At 39.0% G+C, this 13,942-nt stretch overlaps 1 protein-coding gene across 1 annotated transcript in view; it reads right to left on the bottom strand.

Annotated features, from left to right (window-relative positions):
- ZSWIM7 (zinc finger SWIM-type containing 7) overlaps positions 1-13,942 on the bottom strand; it is a 15,600-nt gene extending 1,658 nt beyond the window's left edge. Inside the window, exons 1-4 of the mRNA XM_037494504.2 lie at positions 13,755-13,942; positions 10,341-10,362; positions 6,346-6,448; positions 1,467-1,571 (exon numbers count right to left, since the gene is read on the bottom strand). Of these exons, the coding sequence (XP_037350401.1) occupies positions 1,467-1,571; positions 6,346-6,448; positions 10,341-10,362; positions 13,755-13,845 (321 nt within the window). The 5' untranslated portion in view covers positions 13,846-13,942. The remainder of the gene's footprint in view (positions 1-1,466; positions 1,572-6,345; positions 6,449-10,340; positions 10,363-13,754) is intronic.

Raw genomic sequence — 13,942 nt, 5'->3', positions numbered from 1 at the left:
GGCAGAGCCAGGCTGGCCAAGACCTCTCACTACCATTGCATTTAGTGGGGTGCACAAATTATGAGCCTTTAACTCATTGCCTAAAATCTGAAGATAAAGATAATGAGACAGGGCCTCCCCGGTGGCGCGACGGTTGAGCGCTGGGTTGCGAAGCTGCCCAGAGCCTCTGCGGCGCCGGTTCGATCCCCGGCTGCTCCCCGGCCACCGGAGGAGGGTCCCACATGGCGCGCAGACCTCTCCTGCCGCCCGCTGCTCCCCTCAGCAGTGTACTTCGGTCCTTCTGCCTGCTCTGCTCCCGCTCTGGCTCTGGTGAATTCTCTCACCCTCCCGCGCTTCTGACTGTACCCAGTGCATGTATAAACAAACAAAGAAGCAAATAAATAAATAAAACATGCCTCTATAAAAAAAAAAATTATATAAAAAAAAAAAGATAATGAGACAGGTGTATTCTCTCTAGAAATTAGAGGGGACAAACTTTTACTTTGGTGCTTTGGGAAAGTTTTGATCTAGATGATGTTTTTCTAGAGTAAAACAATACAGGGTCTTCCTTTCAGTCCTAAATTATCTTTTGTCCTTACCTCCAGAAACCTCTTAATAGCAATGGCTAACATTCCTTGAGGTACTATATGGCTAACTGCTTCTCACAGATCATCTTATTTAAACCTGACAGCTACCTCATAAGGACAGGTTTATCCGTTTTAACCATGTACTCAAGAGTCTACTGTCTGCTGTAGGGGGTGCGGTGGAGGTGAGGGGAGGAGAGTTGTGACGGAGCCCTCATATATACTGGCCTGGACACATTATGGGAGATAATTTGTGCTGGACCTTATATCACAGAACATACAGATCTAGGTCTGTAAGAGGCCCTCATTTAATTTTGTCATTTTACAGGTGAAATTGAATTATGGCACATCATCTATGAACGTGGTCTTTCATACAAAGGGATGCACAACTTGCTACCCAGTTCTCAAGATGTTTATGAGGTTAACTGTAGAAGATAGGGGTAGAATGGAATGGATGCTCTAACTTCTTTCTTTGGCAAGACTTAAGAAATAGCTACTTACTCTCAAGTGGGTAATGCTTTCTCCTTTGGAGTAGGAGTTGTTTGGGTATATCTTGTTCCTACTGGATGCTCTGGAATCCTGTGACATTGCCAAGGTATCAAAGGGCCTTGTGTCCCTTGTGAAGGTCAAGCATGGCTAAATGCCAGGCTGTCTTATAGAATGGGAAATAACTCATGGCTGGAGTTGGGGATATGCAAAGTTGCCAATATCCAATTTAGTTCATATTTTTATTGGGTAACCTAATTCCCCACACCAACTTTTGGGATTACCTGTTGCCCTCGCCAAAGCTTCATCCATGAATTTTTAAATAAATTCACATTTTGCGCAACTCTAAAACACAGTAAGGGCTAACGATTTCTCTCCTAATTCAACTGCAATGGGAAGAGTCTTCCCTGTTCTCACCAGTAGGCTGTCACTCTTCTGTAGCACTGAGAAGGCAAATGCAGGACATGAACAGTAATGACAAGAAGCCAAACATGTGTATGTTTTACCAGAACTTCCAAGTACCTAGAAAGAAAAGGACAGATGGGATCAGACTGCAAAGGTATGCTGGAAAACCACTTTCTTGCCGTTATCTGATACAGTGAGTTGCCCCGCTAACTGCACTGGGAAGAACTGCAGTGATATTTTAACAAAGGGGGAAACTTGACTTCCCTGTGTGCAGACTTCTCCCTCCTCAATGTTTTGCCCTCAAGGACTTCATACAATGAAACTGAAGAGTTTCATATGATTTAAACCATCAACACAAGCCGTTGTGTTTCTCTGCTAAAGAGATAGAGGGCAAAGCACCACATTTTATTGTGGTATTTCTTAATCTTTGGTATTTCACAACATGTATGTAAATTTCTAAAGCTTCCACCACACACCTAAAGAGAATATGAAAAGTATAGAGTGAGCCATGGGGCAGAAAGATAGGTCTTCAGAAGAAAGTGGGAAAAGGCTTTTGAAAAGCGTTTGAGAGTAGGAGAGTAAAACAAGAATATTGCAAAAGGGATGACTCAGCTATTCAGGATGCAGGTCTCAGAAAGAGGCAAGCCCGGATATGCCTATTCATCTAGCAGGATGGATGGAGGACATAGATAAATGAAAGGTTGGTAAAAAGGCCCAGTCTAAGAACAAACAGCCTGTTGGCAGTCAAGGGACAAAAATGAGGTATTTAGGGGAAATTATGATGTGTCAGTAGTGTGATTAGACAAACAAGTGCAGAAATCACTTGTTTAAATTTTTTTGCCACCAAGCAGGCAAATACAAAAATGTCGAGGGCTTCATTCCCTACAGTTAATTTCCAAACTGGAAGAGTAAGATTAATATCCAAGGGAAGTTGAAATATCCCAAGGGTTATTTTATAATAAACTGCCACTTAGGAATTTGCTTCAGGGCTTTCAAATTAGTCTTAGGCTCTAAGATGATAATCTAAATGAAAAGGCCAGATTTTTTTTTTTTTTAATTCAACACTCCCTGGAGTCTTTCTCTCCCACAAGAATAAAGCAACAGGTAAGGCACTGACTATACAATAGCAAGTTCAAGCATTGTACTTCTGTTTTTTAAACTCAATGTGAATACTGGTGGATTTTTTTTACCAAGTGAGCAAAGTTGCTTGGGGTTTGTTAGATTACCAGGAATGGCCAGTGGCTGGATAAAAAGATACCTACTGTACCCATTAAAATTTTTAGCACCAGTTACAAATTAGATATTTTAAAAAATCCCATCTCAGAGACTTGGTTGTGGCAGACTTGTTCTTCTCTCCTTCCCAGCCCAAAACCTTTCCTGCTACCATGCTCTGCCACATCCCCAGTCAGACCAAGAAGCACTCTAGCTTGATCCCCCTCTGTTGGAGCCAGAGGTAGGAGAGCAGTGCTGTATGTTATGCATCTGGCTCTGTTCAATCCAATGTCAGCTGGGACAGAAAGAATAACCCAGAACCCTGGAATAAAGTGGATCCCAATGAGTAACACAAGTACTGCTCAGTGAATGTAGATTATAGCAAACAGAAGAAATAAGGTCCAGACTTCTACATGAAATATTTCACTATAAAGCTGCTTAAAATGAAGGTCTTCCAGAAGCCATCTGTACAATTCTCCACTTAGAGAGGAAACACTGCCCCTCTAAATGCACGAAATTATGGTGTTGTACTGTGTTGGGGTTTACACTGATTAGTAAATATCTGAAAATTGGAAAAAAGTAATCAGAAAATAAAAAAATCACATATTACATATTTCCAGTCTTGAAGCAGTTGACTATTGATTTAAATATTTCACCTATACCAGCTGAAGAATTTCTTGCATTTGGAAAACTTAAACTGAAGGGACAGCATTAAAGCAGACTGTGCCCACTTAATCCTGGAAGAAAATCCACCAATATCCAGCAGTGACATGAAGAATTCCTGGGTCTCCAAACTAGTGCCAATGAATAAAATTCAGATTTCTTCTTTAGTTATCTTCTGTAATTTTTCTCTCTAGATTTAAATTTAAAAGGAATGAGTCTCTGGAATTCTACATTAACTTGAAGGGTCCACTGGTTTCCTCTCACAGTGGATTTCCAGTCCATGAGACTACTTTGTGGACTATGTTGAATAAATGTCTAATGACTTAGAGATGGGGACAAGTTCTGCCTTGCCCGATCCTTTCAAAGGCTGAAAGTTACTAAAAGTAAAATGTTCAACTACCTGAGGCAGTAAATATTGTACAGAGATAGTAGATTCTGAATTTCCTTCTTCCTTATCTAGCAGTGGGCAGCTAATGAACCTAATAATCAGGCAAAAATATGAGTGAGAAATGTTTAGAATTGGAAATTTACCTTAGGGATCTAATTCAGTTCCTTCATCCTTCAATGGAAAAATGACCTCCTCTTAACAGGAATTGCTCCTAGTTCTCCTACTCATAGTCTGGAATGTTTATCCCCAGGAGAGAGCTTTTTAAAAAAGAAACATGCAAGAAAGAGGATACTCAGACCCATGACTACACTTGTATAAACCTCACTTGGAGGAAGTCTGCTTTGGTTTCAATTAGGTTCTGAGGATGATCCGCTTAGATCATCATTCATTCACGAGAAGTTTTATCTTAGGACTGTTCTGAGCCTCCTAGGATCCACCACAGTGGTTAACTGTACTATCTTTTTGTTCCTCATGTTTGGTGCCCCTCTCTGAAAGAAGATTATATACATGCCTGCCTTGTGAAATACACACTGGCTATGACCTGCTTTAGCCAGTAAAATGTGAGTAGCCAAGTAGAAACAAAAAATGGGCCTGTACCATGTCCTCCTTTCTCTGTTATGAGATCCACAATGTTCTAGATAGGAGCTGCTTCACCTTCTGGGATCCCTGAGTGAAGATGTTTTGAAACAAGAGTTGTGATTGACTCTTAATAGATATATTGTATAAATGAAAATTTTGTTTTCATAAGCCTTTGAAATTTTGGGTCGCTGTTACCACAGCATAATTCAGCCTCATTTAACTGATATATCCCTTTAAAAAAATATTTAATTTTATTTATGCATATTAGAACTAGAGTGTAGGCCAGAGGTGCTGGGGTGGCAGGGGATAGGTGTGTGTGAGAGGATTCACCAGAGACAGAGTGGGGAGCAGAACAGGTGGATCTACTGAAATACACTGCTGAGGGGAGCAGCAGGCTAGACAGGAGAGAGCTGCTGCACCATATAGGGTAGCTCCCTGGCTGGGGATTGAAATGCTGCAGTGGCTGCCAATAGTTTCATAGTGCTGAGACTTAACCCCTTGGGCCACTAGGGAGACCCATCTTCCCTCTTCTTAAGTGAACCAAAAAAGTTTATAAAAAGCAACTCAGGTAACTTTAGAATAAATTACCATTACACCTGGAGGACAGTAAGAATATTAGACTGACCTATAATAAGACAACTAGCTGAGTATCAAAGCAGTGGCTGACTCAACTTTATCATCTCACATCAACTGCTGTATTAAGCCAAATCCTTATTATATTACTACAATGAAACCATTAAGATTAATTTGAAGGTGCTTATAAGATTTCTGCACCCTCATTTAATTCAAAGTCCAAGCTGTCAGTCACAATTTTAGAGAATTAGCTTTTTTATGATGAAAAAAGTAATTAATATATAAGATATGAATGATGAAAATTAAAAGTCATGGCAATCGAGAGGAACAAAACATCAATAATTAAAATATTTCAAACAAAATCTTTAATATTTTAACGAATAACTAAATCACAGAACTACAGACAGAAGTCAGCTTGCACAGGTAAAGTGTTAGTTATGTTGATAATGGAACCGAGACAGAAAAATCTAAGACATCGGAAAACTCAAATGGTCCCTCTCTTTCAGGGTATTTTAACCACATAAAACTCCAAAATACAAACATTAGAGAATGGAAACACCTCAGGTACAATGATTTAGTAGTTCTGACTATCAATCACCATGAGAAAATACTAATAAGCAGCCTATTTTAAATAAATCCAAAAGTTTTAACTGTAGCACTCAGTACTTACTAATACATTTTGCTTAATGAAGATGCTCATGAAGATTCTGTCAGGTCAGTTAAGCTATAATGGGGAAGGGCAATCTAATTCACTAAGCACAGGTTTAATGGGGGTGAGACTGGGAGTTTAGCCTACTATTTATATAGAGAAGGAGTGTGGGATAGCATTTAACAAATCCCAGTTGCCAGATATGACTGTTAATTTACTTTTCTGTATCTTAGTTTCCTGCAAAATACTTTGCTGGGCTTTTGGTGAGAATTATTAAGAACACATGAAAGTATTCGGAGTCTGGTAAGAAGCTGTTACTTTAAAAATCTGCCTATCTTAAGCTATAGAGGGCAAAATTATGGTTCAAGGAGAGTATATGCATTCAGTGCAGTTTGACCCTTAATAAATATTTCCTGACAACAGTTTTGAAAGATCACTTCTGATAGATGAATTGAGCATGTGGAAGAATCTCAAACATGCACTTTGGCTTTTGCTTGTAAGCAAGAGTGAATGAGCATGGGGGAAGATACCAATACATTTATGGGGGCAGGGAGACATGCCTCTATTATCAAACCACAGGAAAGCAAAAATTCATTATGCTCTATTAAGCCTGAGAAAAAAGTCTCTCCACATCATTGCTGGTTCCGTAAGCGCTGCTAGGTAGAGTCAATAGTCATATATTATTTTAATTACTATTAATGTTACTAAATGGGGTCAAAAACTTTTCAGCAGTTCAGGAAATACTTAAAGCTAAGCACCGGCTTCCATAGATTTATGAAGACATTTTACCTAAGTGGTTTTTGTCAAGATCATCTCTAGATTTCTACCTGGTAAACATTCCTCCCGCTGGGTGAAGAGATTAAGGTGATGGCCTTTCGATCAACTAGGTCCAAGGCTTGGATTGCTGATGAGCCAAAGATAAATTTCAGCCTGGGAAACAGAAAGGCTTCAGATTAGACTGCCTGACTTCAGATTAGACACCTCAATAACTTGATCTAAAAGATCACCATCTTCAGCATTTTTTAAAAATTCATTTTAATCTGGAAGATAGTAATATAGCAACAACCTCATGTACTCAACTTCCCAAAATAAATATTAACATGTTGTTTACAAATAAAGAAGCCCTCTTATACTTCATAGTGCTGCTTCCTAGTCTCATCTTCCCTTCACCTCAGAGGCAACTACATGCCTTTGTTGGTTTTCTTCCTGTTATTGTTTTTATACTTTACTATACACAGTACAGTATGTGTGGTATATATATAGTACTTACACACTTTTACATACATATATACACACACGTGTCTAAATATATATATATACAGCACCGTTTTGTACATTTTCGACAAATACAAAAGGAATATTGTAGGCTTTTTTTTTAAACAAAAGCTCTTTTATTTTAATATTTTTTTGCATAAAAGAATTGGGGTGTAGGCCGGAGCTGCAGTGGGTAAGAGGATTCACCAGAGACAGAGTAGGGAGCAGAACAGGCAGATTTACTGAAATACACTGCTATGGGGAGCAGCAGGTGAGATAGGAGAGGTCTGCTGCACCATGTGGGTCAACTCCCTGGCCAGGGATCGAACTCAGGCTGTAGCAATAATAGCACTGCCACTTAACACACAGACCACCAGGGAAGGCCATATAGGCTTTTTCGGTAACTTGTTTTCCTTCAAAAATGATGCATGTTATGGAGTTGGAAGGGATCATGCTCAGCGAAATAAGCCAGAAAGAAAAAGAAAAATACCGGATGGTCTTACTCATAGAAGGAATCTAGAAAACCTAAATAAGGGACCAGGAAAAAGAATATAAGAAAGAAAAAATCAACAAACAACCATAAACCAGAGACACACTCGGGGGGTGGGGGGGGCAGGGAAAGGATGAATTGGGGCCAAAATAAGGGGGGTGCAATTGTATGGGGATATAAAAATTTAAAAAAATGATGTATGTTGACATAAATGTATTTTTAAATTTAACATCCATATAATATTCCATTGTATGTATGTATTTCGGTTTATTTCTTAAATACCCTGTTGATGGGCATTCTGATTTTTTCATTTTATACTAGTATAAAAAATACTCAATTATCCCCATACATGTCCCTTAGTGCACAAAAGACATTTCTTCCTGGTTACATATGAAAAGTAGAATTGTATAGAATATGTGCGTTTTTCAGCTTTAAAAGGTGTTGCCAATAGCTTTTGAAACTGGAACTAGCACTCTCATCAGCACGTGGGAGTTCTGTTTTCTCCACATCCTTGCCAACATCATCTTAACCAGACATTTTCATGTTTAACCATCTGATGGTGTTAAATTTGTATTTTTTTTTTTAAATGAGTAATAGAGATTATTCAGCTGTTAAATGATACATCAGGAAAAAATTGATATGTGAGAAAATTCTTACGTTGTAATGTTAGAGGAGAAAGGCTGGGCATAAAATTATTTAGAAACCCTCAATGATGCTAAAAGTTTTTCAAGAAAATCTACAATTATCTCAAAATAAAATAATTAAAAGAAAAGATCATTAGCCAAAATGTAACAGGGATTATCACTAGGTAGTATAATTGTTGATGATTTTTTTCCTTTATTTTCCAAAAAAAATTTTTTTTTTAGTATGGATTATGTTTACAAACTGGAAAATAAAACTGCTAGGTTGAATTAAAAGTAAAAAATTAGGGGCCTCCCTGGTGACACAAGGGGTTAAGCACCTCACTATTAAGCAATCTGCAGCCTCTGCAGCAAGAGTTCAATCCCCAGCCAGGGAGCAACCCACATGGCGCAGCAGACCTCTCCTGCCTTGCCCGTTGCTCCCCTCAGCAGTGTGTTTCAGTCAGTCTGTCTGTTCTGTTCCCCACACTGTCTCTGGTGAATCCTCTCAAACCCCACATCTCTGGCCTGTACCCCAGGTTTTGTATGCATAAATAAATCTTTTAAAAAATTTGTTTTTTAAACCTCCACATGATTTTACACAAAATAAGAGGGCAGAACTCTGTTAAGATTTCGTAGTTAAAATGTTCACTTCTTCATTTTTCTTTTTTTTTTTTTAAAGATTTATTTATTTATACAAGCACTGGGTATAGTCAGAAGCACAGGAGGGTGAGAGAATTCACCAGAGCCAGAGCGGAGAGCAGAACAGGCAGACTGACAAAGTACACTGCTGAGGGGAGCAGCGGGTGGCAGGGGAGGTCTGACGCGCCATGTGGGATCCTCGCCCAGTGGCTGGGGATCGAACCGGCGCTGCAGAGGCTGCAGGCAGCTTTGCAACCCAGCGCTCAACCGCTGCGCCACCAGGGGGGTCCCACATTCTAAACAAACTAGTCCCTCCATTTTCTCAACAAACTATTAGGAGAATGAGAAGAGTATTTGAAATTTTTAGATTAGATAAATGAAAACTGTATGGACAAAGAAATAAGTTTTGTTGATAAACTTTTATGAGAAACAGAGCTAATTTTAAAATATGGACCTAATAAGAATCTTTTCAAAGTTACTGTGAACACCTCTTGAATGAAGCATTTTTCTCTGTAGCACTCTTAATGATTACAAATAATTCTACTGTAGAGATGAATTATTTTTACTTTGGATAATCAGGATTTACTAGATGGTTTCCAAGTATTTTATTTTGCTATCGCAAATAATAAAAGGAAAATATGCTTACTGAAAATCTTTATGATCATCCATGACTACTTCCTTGGGATACTTTCTTCTAAGTGGAACTTTTGGGTCAAAGAGCATGTATGTTTTAATGTTCCTATTGCCTGTTGCCAGATTACCTTCCAATTTTTATTCCTACCAGTAGGGTATCCTTTTACCCCATGTTCTTTTCAATATCTGGAACATCATTGCTGCTTTTTTTTGGGGTAGCCAGTTTAGAGAAGGAAAATCAGCTCTTTAAGTTGTATTTTTATGCTAACTAGTAACATTTATCTTTTTCCCAAAGTTTTGGTATTTTGCACTGGTTTTATTATATGCCCATTTTCTTTGTTTTGAAAGTAGTTTTTTTGCCTAAAAATGTAAAAAATTTAAGAAATAGAGTCTCTAAATTCCAATTTCTTCCTTGCCCCTAAGATAAACAATGATATAAGTAGCTATCTATCTTTATGGACTTTAAATATAAGTATATATATGCAATTTACTGTTACTTATTCCTAGGTAGCTTTCACTGGTTGTTGCTATTGGAAATGTAATTATATCTTTGAACTTTGTGTATAAAGGAAAACTATTCGTAATTTCTGTGTTTTTAAAAAATAACTTTATTCTCTATGTTTTAAAAAAGTAGTTATATCATTTACAAATAACATTCCTTACAGATCTGTATGCTTCTTTTTAATGTGCTAGTAGTATAACAGCTACAACATCTGAAATGATGCTAAACATAAGACAGTACAGGGATGTCTTGTATGATCAAATATGGTGTTGGCTATTCACCTGAGACAGATTTTTAACAATCATGCCATTGTTCCTAGTTTAGTAAGAATATTTTTAAAAATGAAGAGTTGATGTTGAGGACTTGGTTCTTAAAATACATTAATGGTTAAAAATAAATAAAATACAAGGCCTCCCGGTGGCCTAGGGGTTAAGTCTCAGCGCTATGACTGCTACATTCTGAGTTCAATGCCTGGCCAGGGAGCTAACCCATATCTGCATAGCAGACCTCTCCTGTCTCACCCACCGCTCTTAGCAGTGTATTTCAGTAAATTCACCTGTTCTGCTCCCTACTCTGTCTCTGATGACTCCTCTCACTCCCCAGCATGTCGAACCTACACCCCAGTTCTTCTACATAAAATAAATAACTAACTAAATCAAATACAATAGATTTTATACTTACGATAATAGATACTCATCAGGAACTGTAAAATAGGAATGGAGAGAAAATTAATCATGCTAATTAAATCAGGGGTCACAGACATAAAAATCTTAAAATGACTATAACTTAAAAAGCTTTAGTGTAAGATGGTGAATTGAACCTTTGAGTTTAATTTACTCCTTCCAATACTCCGCTAAACAATAAAAAGATTTTTAAAATTTTTTTAAAGATTTATTTATACAAGAACTGGGGTACAGTCAGAGGCGTGGAAGGGTGAGAGAATTCACCAGAGACAGAGTGGGGAGCAGAAAAGCAGAACAGGCAGACGGACCAAAGACACTGTTGAGGCGAGCAGTGGGCGAGACAGGAAGAGGTCCACTGCGCCATGTGGGAATCTCTCTGGCCGGCTGGGAATTGAACCCGCACTGCAGAGACTGAGGACAGCTTCATACAGTGGCCCTCAACCCACTGTGCCACTGGGGAGGCCCAAGAGATTTTTTTTTTAAAGCATAAATTTCAAAGGATGAAGAGGGCAGAAACAACAGCTAAGATGTGTTAGAAAATAATGTGCAAGACCTGAGAAAAGCGAACCCCAAGCAGGCAGTGGGGAAAACAAGCAGCAATGTGATATACACTCCGGAATCTACTCTCCAACTCCCAGAGCCCTGTGAGAAACTGGTGGTGCCAGAGAGCTCCAGAAGTGGGGATGTAATGGGGACTAAAATAAGACTCTTTGAAAGTGAGTTTAAGGAGCAGTAGGATGCCTATTCACCTCCCTAGTTTTACATGACTGCTCCTCCCTCACTTTGGCAAAATAGTAGGTTTACTTTCTGGAGAGGTTCAATATCTGAACTGGGGGCAAATAGTAGACAAAGATAAGGATATATCACATTGAAAACAGGTGAACTCTTTTCCTTAGCATGGCTTCCATAATGCAGGCAATCAGGTTTTCCCTCTCTAGGCTGGAGATTGAAGTTTTCCCTAGGTAATTCCACCAGCCCAAGAATACCATTAAAAAGATTTTCCCAATGGTCTAGTGAGATTATGGTGAAATTTACAGGCCAGAAGCCCTTCTAACAACACAAAGCTTCAGATAAAATTTTAATCTCCCACTCTTAAACATGACCAGACAACAAAAGGAAAGACAGAACAAAAGGAAGGTAATTAGAGAAAAAACTACAGAAAGAAAATTTCAAACACCTATTATTAATATCAGAGAAAATATAAGTCAGTGTAACCATAAACAGGCACAAATGATCATAATGAACCTTCAAGGAGAAAAATTGTAAATTAAAAAGAGCAGAAATGAAAACTTCAATAGAAAATCTGGATGATACAGTTGAAGAAAGTTCTCCAAAAGTAAAGAAAGTAGAAAGGATGGAGAAAAGGATATAGGAGAATACACCTGAGGGGGTGGGGAAAGCAAATATTGTTTAAAAATGAACGATGATGTAAAAAATAAAAAAAAATAAAAAGAAAGATTATTAAACAAAAAGTGAGGATCATAAAAAAGAATATAGGAGAAAAGGTAAGTCAGTCAGAGGAACTATAAAATATTCAGTGATAAAATATAAGGAATGCCATAAAGAAATGAGAAAACAGGAGCAAACACACCAATCGAATAATTAAAAATTTCCTAGAATAGGACATGAACTAGTAGCTTGAAGACCTATAGTATCCACACAATACAATGAAATGTAAAACAGAAAAACACCTTATCAGAAGATTCAGAATACTTGTTTTATAGAGATCATTCAAATTTCTAGTATAGGTCACATGCCAGAAGCCAGAATGTAGTGCAACAATGCTTTCAGGAGTCTGAAGAAATTTTATTTCCAACATATAATTCAATACCTAGTCAAACTATCAATTAAATGTAAGGGTAGGAAAAACTTTTTCAGACATGTAAAACCTCAAAAAGTACACCTCATGCATTCTTCTTCAGGAAGTAGAGTATGTGCTGTATAAAATTAGGTAGTGAATAGAGAAAAAGAATGTAGAATATACTGAACACAAGGCTCAACATAGATAAAGGGGATTTCCAGGATTATAATAGTGAAAGGAGATCTTGGTGTTCAGTCCCAAGTCAAAAGGCTGTAGGAGAGATTTCTTCAGGAAAATAAAATTGATAAAAACTTTCATCTGAACATCTTGAGCTAAGAACACTATAATAAAGAGGTTGAGGTTGAATGAGGAATAAATACACAGGAAATGAAATTACAAACAAAATCAACATAGTTAAAATTCTACGGAAAGCAAAAAGTTATGCAGAAAAGGAAAGGTAATCATAGCTTCCTACCTGGCTCAAGTATGACTAGTTTTCATATTATCACACAAGTGTAAACTCAGCATCTTGACCTAAGAAGAATGTATGGCCGTCTAGAACAAAGATTTTGAAATAGAAAACCTTACGGCTGAAAAGAAACACAAATCAATGGCATTGGCCCCTGTGTCTGAGTTGATGAGCATGAGGGGCAACTATTGGTTCTCCTTCAAGATTTTTTGGATTAATCCATTGGAACACAGATCCTACTTCTGGCAACCACTGTCTGAGTCGATTAACAGGTTGGTTTTTTGTCCATCCTTTCAATGATCAAACGTGCTTGAATACCAGGCTGGCCTAATTTTAACATATACACTGAAGTCTGGGTCAGTTTAAACTGAAATGAGAAAGCAAAAACTGGTTTACATTTCTAGGTCCTTTAAAAACATTAACATGAGATAAACCAATTTAAAGTGCTGTCCTTTTAAAGCAAAAGCCATCCAAGTGACTAAAACAGTGACAATTTTGAAGCCTGTCCTCATATTTATTAAATGGCCATTTTTATTTTCGTTAAATAGTTCTGACTAGTTGATATATTTTTATTTGTAATTATCTTAATACTAGGCTGTGACCCTATCTTGCAATCAGCTCAGGGACTTAGGGAAACCCAGTCGCAGAGCACCCTCTGCTGGTCAGAGAAAAAAAGTTACTTTCACCATATCCGGGCTTATTCGTCACTGCGTATACATTGTTTGTGGCCCTTGCACAGTTGCTGAACACAGAGTAAGAGAGGGTAGTTTTAAAATTAACACAGGTTTTCAGAAAGAGACTAAAGCAAGTCTAATAATTGAACAACTGGCCTTTCTTTAAGTCCTGTCCCTTTCACCCTCAGTTCAGGGCCCCTCCTCGGGAGCCCGCTGGCAGCGCTCGGAATGCTTCCCACTGGCCGGCTCGCGCCCTGACCCAACAAATCCACTTTTGCTTTCCTTTCCTTTCTTTTAAGAGTAGCAGGTTTGGAGATGGAAACACGTGGGAAGAGGGCAAAGACAGGCCCCCGCGAAGAGTGCGGGCGCGGGCCCCCAATCCGCGCCCCCAGGCCCAGGCCCCACTCGTCGCCCTTCGGCCGGGGGGCGCAGCACCCCCCGCGCAGCTAAGCCCCCGCCGGCCCGTACTTCGCGCGCTCTCCTGCACCGCCGCCGCCATCTCGCGCAGCAGCGCCTCCACGACCGTCGGCAAGGTGACCGCCGACGAGGCGGCGGCCATGGCTGCACACAGATCGCAGCCTCCTCGGAGCGCAGACAGGGCCCACGCAGCAGATCGGTGGCGATTTCCCGCCGTCAGTCGGTAGCTGAGCGGCGCT

The sequence above is a fragment of the Talpa occidentalis genome, unplaced genomic scaffold (genome assembly GCF_014898055.3).
Source record: "Talpa occidentalis isolate TD23 unplaced genomic scaffold, MPIMG_talOcc4v2.1 talOcc4.7, whole genome shotgun sequence".
In the NCBI taxonomy this organism is placed as follows: Eukaryota; Metazoa; Chordata; class Mammalia; order Eulipotyphla; family Talpidae; genus Talpa; species Talpa occidentalis.
Note: the sequence above shows the minus strand (reverse complement) of the source record. Positions and strands in the feature narration are given on the sequence as shown.